Source organism: Lepidochelys kempii, chromosome 23 (assembly GCF_965140265.1).
Source record: "Lepidochelys kempii isolate rLepKem1 chromosome 23, rLepKem1.hap2, whole genome shotgun sequence".
Lineage (NCBI taxonomy): Eukaryota > Metazoa > Chordata > Testudines > Cheloniidae > Lepidochelys > Lepidochelys kempii.
Window position 1 is genome coordinate 6,330,858 of NC_133278.1, and position 12,357 is coordinate 6,343,214.

The 12,357-nt window shown below is 58.0% G+C and overlaps 1 protein-coding gene across 7 annotated transcripts in view; it reads right to left on the minus strand.

The window, feature by feature from the left end:
* Positions 1-12,357, minus strand: part of EXOC3L2 (exocyst complex component 3 like 2) — a 41,647-nt gene that overhangs the window by 12,123 nt on the left and 17,167 nt on the right. For 6 of the 7 annotated variants that reach the window (XM_073322231.1, XM_073322230.1, XM_073322233.1 and 3 more), the window contains exons 2-5: positions 5,068-5,756; positions 1,455-2,088; positions 827-941; positions 308-418 (exon numbers count right to left, since the gene is read on the minus strand). In XM_073322231.1, the coding sequence (XP_073178332.1) occupies positions 308-418; positions 827-941; positions 1,455-2,088; positions 5,068-5,756 (1,549 nt within the window). Of the gene's footprint in view, positions 1-307; positions 419-826; positions 942-1,454; positions 2,089-5,067; positions 5,757-6,978; positions 7,554-12,357 lie in introns of all 7 variants that reach the window. The other variant, XM_073322234.1, reaches the window with a different exon arrangement.

The window sequence follows — 12,357 nt, forward strand, 5'->3', positions numbered from 1 at the left end:
GCTAGAGGGCCAGACACTTCATGGGGTGGGGGTCCAGGCACGGTGGGAAAGGGGCATGGAGGCCCCGAGGGCCAGGCACGGCGGGGGCAGGGCTCGGGGGCCAGGCATGGCGGGAGGGGGATTGGGAGGCCCAGGGGGGCCAGGCACGGCGGGGAAGGGGCCTGGGGGGGCCAAGGCACAGCAGGAGGGGGTGTAGGGGGCCAGGCACAGCAGGAGGGTTGTGGGTGGTCCAGGGGCCAGGCACGGCGGGGAAGGAGCGTGCCCAGGTGGAGCCGGGTAGCGGCAAACGGCCCTGCCCTGGACGCACCGAGATCACCCGGCTGGACAGCTCCAGGTGGCCGTGGTCCCGTCCAGGCTCCTGTGCCCAGCGCTGCTCCTCCTCTCGCAGCTCCCGGCTCATGTCCGCCGCAATCTTGGTCTAGGTGGGAATAGAAGCTGTCACAGGTGGGGGGGAGCTCCGTGGGGGGGTGCATGGGCTGCCCCAGCACCACCTGCCCTATGGCCTGGCATCCAGCCAGCCGGCTCCCAGACAGGCCCTGCAGCTCGGCAGGAATGTAAACTCCTCCCCCCACGACCAGCTCATTAAAGGACTGACACCCCCAACCCCCTGGACTATTTGGGGGGGGAGGAAATCACCCACTCCCAGCTCAGAGGCACCACGGGAAGGGGAAGGGGAAGGGGGTGGGTAGGTGCCATGGGGAGAGGGTGGGGCAGATGCGGGGAGGCGCCAGAGGGGAGGGGAAGGCCCTGGGGCTGCTGCGGGGAGGCAGGGCGGGGGGGGGAGAGGGGTGTGCCTTGGGGGGTGGGCACCAGGCCCCACCGTTACCTTCACTGCTGTGGCGCAGGCCTCCTCCAAGCGGCGCTGGGTCTCGGGGGGCAGCAGGGGCTCTTGCTCGTGGGCGCTGAGCAGCGGGGCAATGTCCAGCCGCCCCAGCACCGCCCTGGGGGCAGAGACAGCCATGAGGGCAGGGCCCCCCCGCAGCCTCCCTGCGTGGCCCCCTTCCCAGTGACAGCTCACAGGGCGCCAGGGCCAGGTACTGGCCCCTCTCCTCCCCCCACCCCCCCGTGCCAGGTACAGCCCCCCCTCCATGCCAGGTACCAGCCCCGCCCCCACCCCCCCCCCGCCAGGTACTGGCCCCCCCCAGTACCAGGTACCAGCCCCGCCCCTACCCCCTACCCCCCCCGCCAGGTACAGCCCCCCCGCCCCCAGTGCCAGGTACCAGCCCCGCCCCTACCCCCCACCCCCCAGTGCCAGGTACAGCCCCCCCGCCCCCAGTGCCAGGTACCAGCCCCGCCCCTACCCCCCACCCCCCCTCGCCCCCAGTGCCAGGTACCAGCCCCGCCCCTACCCCCCACCCCCCAGTGCCAGGTACCGGCCCACCCCAGGCCAGGTACTGACCCCAGAGCCGTCCCGTCCCCCCGCCCCGCCCCGGGAGCCAGCCCCGCCCCCTCACCTGGGGTAGGTGTTGCTGTGCCAGTCCAAGAGGAAGTAGAGCTCGGCGATGGACAGGCTCCTCTGGGCGATGCTGCCCAGCAGCTGGGCCAGCCCCTCATGGTAGCTGCGGGCGTAGACGCCCAGGGCCTGGTACTCGGGGGGATACGCCGGCAGCAGGTGGCTCCTGAAGGCGCTCAGGTCCTCCACCAGGCAGCGGGTCAGGCGCTCCACGTGCCCCGCCAGGGGGCCACCACTGTCCTCGGCGCACTGGCCCAGCCGCTCGCCCACCGCCCGCTTCACCGCCTCGGCCCACCTGCGGCGCATGGCCCGGGGCCGGGGCCCGGGGCCGCCCCCCTGCGCCTCCGGACACCGCCGGTCCGCGGCCTCCTCCTGCTCGATCACGCACACCACCAGCTCCAGGGACGGGTAGGTGCCCCGGGCCGCCAGGGCCTCGGCCAGCACGGCCCACAGCTGCTGCAGCAGGGCCTCGTAGAGCAGCGCCACGTCCTTGGCCTTGCGGCTGCCGGCCTTGGCCCCCTCCCCGGCCTCGCCGCTCGGGGGGCCCTCCCGCCCGCACTCCGCCTCCAGCTCGATGATGTGCTGGTCTGCTGCCAGCAGGTCCCGCTGCTGGATCAGGTTCAGGATCTCCAGCACTGCGGGCAGCGGAGCAGAGAGGTCAGCCCGGACCCCGGGGGAAGGGGAGCCCCGGGCGGGCACAGCCGGGGACTGCGGGTCAGGAGAGAGGGGCACCGGCAGAAAGCCCAGGGCTGGGGCAGGCGGGGTTGGGAGTGAGGGGCGTCGGCCCCGGGCTGGCACAGCAGGGAGCTGTGGGTCAGGAGTGAGGGGCACTGGCAGAGCTGTGGTAGGGGGGACACAGAAGAGGTGTGGGTCAGGAGCGCTAATCCCACACACACTCCAGCTCTGGCCATCTGCCCAGAGCAAACTCCGCCCGGCGGGGGAAGCGGAGCCGGGAGGCAGAACCCCAGCTTGGCTCTACGTTGGCCCCAGCCCTTCTGGAGAACCTGGACTCTGGGTAGGAGCCAGACGTGCCCCTTGCTGCCCCCCTCCCCCTGCTAGGGCTGCCCCTCTGCCCTCGAGGTCAGCTGAAGAGCCAGCAGCCAGCAACCCCAGCCCAGTGGGGTGGGTAGAACAGGCAGGAAGGGCAGGCCCTGTGCCCAGCTGGCAGAGACACTCCGTCCCCCATATGGGTCCCTGCCCCACACGCTGGCTGGGAACTGCCCACCTCTGTGTCCCATGGGCCCAGTGGGGCAGGACACTCCATCTGCCGGGGCCCACTGGCTGCTGGATCAGTGTCCGGGAAGGCCAGGAGCAGAAACAATAAGTCAAACAACAGCTTGGCTGGGCTGGGCTGGACAGGGGACGACCACAAACGTGGCCATGAGCCGCCCCACGCCGAGCCCCAACCCAGCCAGGGGCTGGCCACTGTGCCCTCATGGTGTCCAGCCACCTGGCTCTGGGGCAGAGCACCCACACAGTGTTGGGGGCAGGCAAGGCCCCTGGCTGGGGTGAGGGACACAGCACACGGCCCAACACCTGGGGGGCACAGCTCTGCCCAGCCCTTGGGACCCACAGCCAGCCCAGGTGGGCTGGTGACATGGGGTGCTGGGCCTGCCGGGGGAGCAGACAGCACCCTCGCTTCTCCTCCCCTGCCAGGAAGGGGCGCTCGGCCAGCAGCAGAGAACAGGGATGGGAGAGTCATGGGGGGGGGGTAGGGGGTGCTCTCCGGTGACCTCTGACCCCCTTCTGTGACCTGTAAGTGACCCCCCCACCTGCCCTTGCCCTGCAGCAGGGAAAGGGACACCGAGCGCCATGAGGCCCTGGCAAAGCAGAACACCAGGGTCATCTCCTGCTTCCCCCCCAGCCCGCCTGCTCCGAGAACACGTCCGATTCACTGGCTCCCCACCGGTCTAGCTCCTGCACCCACCAAACCTCGCCCCCAGCGGGACAGATCCTCCCATGGGGCGGCACACGCTGAGCTCTGTGGGATGCCCGCCCCGGGGGCACAGCAGGACTTCATTCCACACCCCTCCCGGCACCGTGCCAGGGGAAGCTCCACTGGCATTCGGACAGAAACATCCCACACCCAGCCCTGCAGAGGGCAGCTGGGAACGTGGCCCAGGGAGACCGAGAGACGCAGACGCCAGGGGGCAAAGCGGCCCTCAGCATGGCCACCAAGGGCAGGGTTCCTCGGCCCATCTCAGATTATCCATAGCACCTGACTCTGAATTTTCCAAGGGTTTTTGGAGGGGGAGCCTCAGAATTGTTCCCGCAGCCCCCCACCCACAGGTAGAGATCTAACCCCCTGCATCTGTATCGGTCCCTACCCCCCCCCCCTCAGACCAGCGTCCCAGCACCTCCACCCCGGGTGCTGGGTCGCACCGGGGTCTCATGGCCAAAGGATCCCCCCAGGGACCGCAACCAGGAACCGGCTGGCTTTAAAGCAGAGACATGCAAGAGGGCGGGCGGGGGGTGGGGGGGGTGGAGGAGGGGGGATTTGCATCTCAAAGGATCCCTAATTGGTAGGTGTTTGCTCTCTATCCACTAGGTTTGGTGCCCTAGGGTGGGACAATGGGGCCTCTCTGGAGCCGGGGGCAGACAGGGTGGCTCCATGGGGTGATAAGGGATCTGCTCAGAACTGGCTGTTCCAGGCCCTGGTGCCGTGTTATCTTCCAGTTCCCCACTGGGCCTCATTCCCCACAACCCTGGGAGTGGGGCTGGGCTCCCCCCAGGCAGAGCCCCAGGTCAGGCACCAGCCAGGGCATTGCCGGGCCCATCCCATGCAGCTGTGTCCTGTGTCACTCACAGCACCTCTGTGGTTTTAGAGGCTTTGCCAAGGACCATTAGTCACAGCATGGCTGCCCCGTCTGGGAACCCCACTCCCAGGGACGAGACTTACCCCATGCAGAGCGATGCCCTACAGCGAGCCGGGCCCTGGGAAGAGCCCACTGTGCAGATAGGGAAACCGAGGCAGAGAGGCAAATGGACATACACAAGGCCACAAGAGCCAGGGACAGAACCCAGGGTCCTGGCTCCTAGCCCCCTGCTCTAACCACTAGACTCCCTCCCAGAGCCAGGACTAGAACCCACACACATCTCAGCTGGGAGTATGTCACGGCCGGCACCAGGGTCCCACTCTGCGCACAGGATGCCCTGCGACGGGCCCTCACCACGGCAGCTCCTCTCAGCACCGGGGCCAGCCGGGAAGTGGGACCGACCTGTCACCCACGGGCAGGGCGCATTGCGGGGGGGGGGGGGAACGACGACGACAGAAAGAAGCAAGGCTGGGGGGGGAGGAGCTCCGGAGGGAGCTCCCCCGTGGGCTGAGGCTCTTGGGAGGGGGTAGCTGCAGGGGCTCAGGGGAGTGCCTGCGAGAAGCAGGGGGGCAGACAGGGGGCAGATCTATGGCTCCCCCCCCCAGCTCCTCACAGTCCAGGGGAGGGGGTGCCCTGGGGACATGACTCGGCCCTTCAGCAGCTCCGTCGGGCAGGCTGCCTCCCCGGGACGTACCTGGGCACACGCTTCCCCACATCCCCCCTCGCGGCAGGGCCCCCCAGCTGCAGCTCCCCACCCGGCACGGAGGGCCCGGTTCCCCCGGCCGCGCGCCGGCTCACCTGACAGAGGCTCCTGGGCCTTGGCGGCGGTCTCCACCTCCTGGGCGGCGCGCGCCGGCTCCGGGGCCTCGGGGGGGCTGGTCTTGTCCACCAGCGAGGCCCGGTGCGCCCGGCCCCCCAGGCCCAGCTTGAGGAAGGTCATGCGCTTCCCGGCATCAGGGGCGCCCTCGCGCTCGGCCGGGCAGCTCTCCGGCCCGCCCGGGCTGTCCTTGCGTCGCCCGTTCAAGCGCTGCAGGAGGCTGAAGTCCTCGGAGCTGCGCCGCGCCTTCCGCTTCTCCGGGGCCCCGGGGCCCAGCTCCCCCTCCAGCAGGCGGCCCAGGAAGGAGCGCCGGTCAGGCCCCTTGTCCCCGGCGGGAGCCTTCTCCTTGCCCGCCCCTTTCTTGCCTTTGCCCAGCCGGAAGGGGGAAAGGCCCACCAGCCTCTCTAGTGTTGCCCGGCGCCGGTCCAGGCTGCCATTGAAGAGGTTGCGTTCAAAGCCACCGCTCTGCTCCTCTGCCTCCTCCAGGAAGGGGTTCTGGTCCCCCAGGATGGAGTCCCCCGAGTTCTCCTCCAAGTCCTCCTCGAAGGGGTTGGTGCTGCTCTCCTGGGCCAGGATCAGCTCCCCAGTGCCGCCTGGCGCCCTGTTGGTCTTGGCCATCTTCAATTTGTAGGGGTTCTTAAGGACCGGCATGGCCGCCACTGCCTGGGACCTGGCAACACAGGAGACAGGGTCAGGCCCCGAGTGCGGGACGCGGGGATCCCAGTGCCACGGGAGGAGAAGCAGCTGGGGACACGGAACACCCAACCACTGCCTAGCGACATATACCACCATGGCATGCCCTGTCCCCTGTATCGCACATACCCTGTACCCCATGCCCTGTACTCCATTGCACACCCTGTATCCCATATCATAGAAACAGAGAAGATCAGGTTGGAAGGGACCTCAGGAGGTCATCTAGTCCAACCCTCTGCTCGAAGCAGGACCAACTCCAACTAAATCATCCCAGCCAGGGCTTTGTCAAGTCTGACCTTAAAAACCTCGAAGGATGGAGATTCCACCACCTCCTGAGGTAACCCATTCCAGTGCTTCACCACCCTCCTAGTGAAATAGTGTTTCCTCATATCCAATCTACATCTCCCTCACTGCAACTTGAGACCATTGCTCCTTGTTCTGTCACCTGCCACCACTGAGAACAGCCAAGCTCCATCCTCTTTGGAACCCACCTTCAGGTAGTTGAAGGCTGCTATCAAATCCCCCCTCACTCTTCTCTTCTGCAGACTAAACAAGCCCAGTTCCCTCAGCCTCTCCTCGTAAGTCATGTGCTCCAGCCCCCTGATCATTTTTGTTGCCCTGCACTTGACTCTCTCCAATTTGTCCACATCTTTTCTGTAGTGGGGGGCCCAAAACTGGACACAGTACTCCAGATGAGGCCTCACCAGTGCCGAATAGAGGGGAATAATCACTTCCCTCGATCTGCTGGCAATGCTCCTACTAATGCAGCCCAATATGCCGTTAGCCTTCTTGGCAACAAGGGCACACTACTGACTCATATCCAGCTTCTCGTCCACTGTAATCCCCAAGTCCTTTTCTGCAGAACTGCCGCTTAGCCAATCGGTCCCCAGCCTGTAGCAGTGCCTGGGATTCTTCCATCCTAAGTGCAGGACTCTGCACTTGTCCTTGTTGAACCTCAGCAGAGTTCTTTTGCACCAATCCTCCAATTTGTCTAGGTCACTCTGGACCTTATCCCTACCCTCCAGCATATCCACCTCTCCCCCCAGCTTAGTGTCATCTGCGAACTTGCTGAGGAAGCAATCCATCCCATCATCCATATAATTAATGAAGATGTTGAACAAAACCGGCCCCAGGACCGATCCCTGGGGCACTCCGCTTGATACCGGCTGCCAACTAGACATGGAGTCATTCATCACTACCTGTTGAGCCTGACGATCTAGCCAGCTTTCTAGCCACCTTTAGTCCATTCATCCAGCCCATACTTCTTTAACTTGCTGGCAAGAATACTCTGGGAGACCGTATCAAAAGCTTTGCCAAAGTCAAGATATATCACGACCACCACTTTTCCCATATCCAGAGCCAGTTATCTCATCATAGAAGGCAATCAGGTTGGTCAGGCATGACTTGCCCTTAGTGAATCCACGATCAGGAACAGTCAACACCTTCCTCTCCTCCAAGTGGTTCAAAATGGATTCCTTGAGAACCTGCTCCATGATTTTTCCAGTGACTGATTCTCGTTCTTCCCTTTTTTAAAGATGGGCACTATATTTGCCTTTTTCCAATCGTCCAGGACCTCCCCCGATCGCCAGGTGTTTCTCTGCAATCACATCAGCCAACTCCCTCAGCACCCTCGGATGCATTGCGTCCGGCCCCATGGACTTGTGCATATCCAGCTTTTCTAGATAGTCCTTAACCTGTTCTTTCACCACTGAGGGCTCCTCACCTCCTCCCCATACTGTGCTGCCTAGGGCAGCTGTCTGGGAGCTGACCTTGTCTGTAAAGATGGAGGCAAAAAAAGCATTGAGTAAGAACATAAGAATGGCCACACTGGGTCAGACCAAAGGTCCATCTCGCCCAGCATCCTGTCTTCCAACAATGGTCAATGCCACGTGCCCCTGAGGGAATGAACAGGACAGGTAATAATCAAGTGATACATCCCATCACCCATTCCCAGCTTCTGGCAAACAGAGGCTAGGGACACCATCCCTGCCCATCCTGGCTAATAGCCATTGATGGACCTATCCTCCATGAATTTATCTAGATCTTTTTTTAACCCTATTATAGTCTTGGCCTTCACAACATCCTTTGGCAAGGAGTTCCACAAGTTGACTGTGCGTTATGTGAAAAAATATTTCCTTTTGTTTGTTTTAAAACCTGCTGCCTATTAATTTCGTTTGGTGGCCCCTAGCTTTTGTGTTATGAGACAGAGTAAACAAAACTTCCTTATTTACTTTCTCTACACCAGTCATGATTTTATAGACCTCTATCATATCCCGCCTTAGTTGTCTCTTTTCCAAACTGAAAAGTCCCAGTCTTATTAATCTCTCCTTATACAACAGCTGTTCCATACCCCTAATCATTTTTGTTGCCCTTTTCTGAACCTTTTCCAATTCTAATATATCTTTTGTGAGATGGGGCAACCACATCTGTATGCAGTATTCAAGATGTGGGCGTACCATGGATTTATATAGAGGCAATATGATATTTTCTGTCTTATTATCTATCCCTTTCTTAATGATTCCCAACATTCTGTTGGCTTTTTTGACTGCCGCTGCACGCTGAGTGGATGTTTTCAGAGAACATCTAAATCCACTATATCCACTGTATCCCCCTTGTCCACATGGTTGTTGACCAAAGAATTCTAGGAGATTGGTGAGGCATGATTTACTTTTATAAAAACCATGCTGACTCTTCCCCAACAAATTATGTTCATCTATATGTCTGACAATTTTGTTCTTTACTATAGTTTCAACCAGTTTGCCCGATACTGAAATGAGGCTTACTGGCCTGTAATTGCTGGGGTTATCTCTGGAGCCCTTTTTAAAAATTGGTGTCACATTAACTATCCTCCAGTCATTAGGTACAGAAGCTGATTTAAATGATAAGTTACAGATGACAGTTAGTAGTCCTGCAATTTCACATTTGAGTTCCATCAGAACTCTTGGGTGATACCATCTGGCCCTGGTGACTTATTACTGTTTAGTTTATCAATTTGTTCCAAAACCTCCTCTAGTGACACCTCAATCTGGGACAGTTCCTCAGATTTGTCACCTAAAAAGAATGGCTCAGATTTGGGAATCTCCCTCACATCCTCAGCCATAAAGACGGATGCAAAGAATTCATTTAGTTTCTCTGCAATGGCTTTATCATCCTTGAGTGCTCCTTTAGCATCTCGATCGTCCAGTGGCCTCACTGGTTGTTTAGCAGACTTCCTGCTTCTGATGTAGTTTCAAAAAGTAATAGCAAAATTTTTTTTTGTCTTTGGCTAGCTGTTCTTCCAATTCTTTTTTGGCATTCCAAATTACATATATATATTTTTAAGTACTTCAGCTTTTTCCACATCATGTGTCACTAGGTTGCCTCCCCCATTCAGTAAGGGTCCCACACTTTCCCTGACCACCTTCTTGTTGCGAACATACCTGTAGAAACCCTTCTTGTTACCCTTCACATCCCTTGCTAGCTGCAGCTCCAATTGTACTTTGGCCTTCCTGATTTCACTCCTGCACGCTTGAGCAATATTTTTATACTCCTCCCTCGTCATCTGTCCAAGTTTCCACTTCTTGTAAGCTTCCTTTTTGTGTTTAAGCTCACCGAAGATTTCTCTGTTAAGCCAAGCTGGTCGCCTGCCATATTTGCTATTCTTTCTGCACTTCAGAATGGTTTGTTCCTGTGCCATCAATCAGGCTTCTTTAAAATACAGCCAGCTCCCCTGGACTCCTTTCCCCCTCGCATTAGCCTGTACGTACCCTGTACCCCATCGCACGCTCTGTACCCGGTATCGCACATGCCTTGTACCCTGTACTCCATCGCACGTCCTGTACCCTGTATCTCACATACCCTGTACCGTCACACGTCCTGTACCCCACAAACGCTATACCCCATCGCACACCTTGTACCCTGTATCACACATGCCTTGTACCCCATTGCACACCCTATACCACACATGCCCTGTACCCCACTGCACTTGCCCTGTACCCCCAATCACCCAGCATACCCTCAACCCACACGATATGCCGCATCACACACCATGTACGCCCATCCCACGCCTGCCATATCGATCACACTGTGTACCCCATATGATCCTCCATGCACACCCATCCCATGTGCCCCCACCCCATGCCATGCCACACTCCTGTCCCACTCTAGGCAGCCCCCCTCACCAATACACCCTGCTGTGCACAGTACCTACACAAATTCAGGACCACTTCCTTCCTGGGCTTCAGTTGTATCCAGAATCAACTCTGGGTCAACGGATACATTTTCAACCATCATAGGCTGACAGGCTTTTTCTGTCTGCTCTACAAACAGAAAAGAGCTGGAGAAACATTCCCCTTTAACAGCCAAACAGCTTGGGATCTCATTTCAGGCTTGACAAAGCCCTGGCTGGGATGATTTAATTGGGGATCGGTCCTGCTTTGAGCAGGGGGTTGGACTAGATGACCTCCTGAGGTCCCTTCCAACCCTGATATTCTATGATTCCCTTGTCCCAGCACACAGGGCTGTTCACAGACAACTGCTTGGAGACCAGGGTAGCTCCCTCCATAGGCAAGTCAATACCCCTGACAGACACAGGAACGTTTCCTTCACTGTCACAATTCTCCACCCAGGTAACAGGTAAGGTGTAGGGATGCTCATATTCCACTAACCTCACCTGACTAGCTAGACAAAGCCACCAGCTCAGAAGGCTGCCTAGGCTCATCTAAACTCTCTTTGCCGTCCCCTCCTTTAACAGATGAGCTGCTGTTTTCACAACTACTGTCTTACTACACGGAGCTACTTTAAGCACATCACTTTTACCTGGGCCAGGCTTACTTTCCCAAGCTTTGCTAGCCAACAGTGTATCACTCACCAAGACTGTCCCCCTTCCTTCCTCAGTTTGGGCTTTAACCTGATCACCAGCTTTAATTTGCTCTAGAGAAACATTTCCCTGAGCCTTATCTAATGCCAGATTCACTTCTGAGATACCAGACAGACACTCAGAAATGTTTTCCACATATACACTGCTTCTTTGCACAGACAAACAGCCATCTTCCTCAGACAAAACATTTGGAGAAACCCTCTGTAGGCAAATCCTTGCCCGTAGTGTAGACAGGTTCAGGATTATTTCTTTGCTGTGACTGATTTATGTCAACTTGACTGAACAAAGCTTTAATATCATCCCCGATCCTTAGGCAATAACTTCCTTACACTTCATGTGTAATGCCATTCCATTCAAGATAGATTCTGGCTAAAGGCACACTTACAGCAAACTCATAGGGGATTACACTATTCACACTCTGATTTGGTAAATAATCCTCCTCTTTGACAAGATCCGCTTTAACAAGAGTGACGTTAGAAGCTGTAATTTGCCCTAAACAGCTTTACCATTGACTTTTACATTCTCTGCACAAGTTATGGGGTTACCTTCACCTGAGCTCACAGTAAAAGCATTTACATAAAAGGTGGCAGTGTTGGGGTAAATTGGGTTACACCCAGACCACTGCTTAGAGTCAAACAATGTACCAACTGGATAGATTCTATCCCCATCTCTGTTGTTGAGAGGAGCTGGCTTTCCAGGATGATACAGTCGGTTCCTGTTGGTCCTTTATTCTTTTGATTTGGAGCTTAAGTCTGTCCATTTCTGCCTTAGCTTCTAGTTCCTGCAGTCGAATATATGCCATTCTTTGTTCACGTTCAAAACACCGGCGTTCTCTTTCAGCAGCTTCTCCTTCCATATCAGCTATTTTTTGCTTTTGTTCAAGTTCTTTTGTTCAAGTTCACTGCAAGCATTTTCGCTGGGTCTGCTTCCTTATCATTGGCAATCAGGGTGACCAGATGTCTCGATTTTACAGGCACCGTCCCGATATTTGGGGCTTTTTCTTATATAGAGGCCTATTACCCCCCACCCTGTCCTGATTTTTCACACTCGCTATCTGGTCACCCTACTGGCAATTAACCGATTTTTCAGTTCCTGCTCTGGGGCCTTTTTCTTAAAAGACCGCGCTCTCTGTATGCACAATGGCGGGGGGATTGCCCAGGAAACTGTCAGTCAGGCTTCCCTAAGTTGACTTTGCCTCCTCCACAGCCAGAGCTTCTCGTCTATCCGGCCACAGATCCTCTCCCCCCCCCCCCCCCCCGCCCACGGTACCCCAGAACCTCAGGTGGAGTCACTGATGTCCTTGGCTCCCAAAATGAATCACGTCTCAGCAGATCCACCATTGGCACGAGTTCAAACCTGCAAGTGACCCATGTCCCAGGCTGCAGGAGAAGAGGAAACCCCCCCCAGGGCCTCTGCCCATCTGACCTGGGGAGGGGGGGGGAATTCCTTCCTGACCCCACCTCTGGCACTCAGACCCACCAGCTGGACAGCTGGGAAAGGATTCTCTGTAGTAGCTCAGAGCCCTCCCCGTCTAGCGCCCCATGTCCAGCCATTGGGGATATTACCTAAGAGCAGACAAGGCTGGGCCACATGCCATTGCAGGCTGCCTCATGGTCTCCTCCTCCCCCCGCCCGCCCCCCATCAGCCTCCTAGTCCCTTCAGCCACCATCAGCCTCCTGGTCCCCTCCCGCATCAATCTCCTGGTCCCCGCCCCCCACCC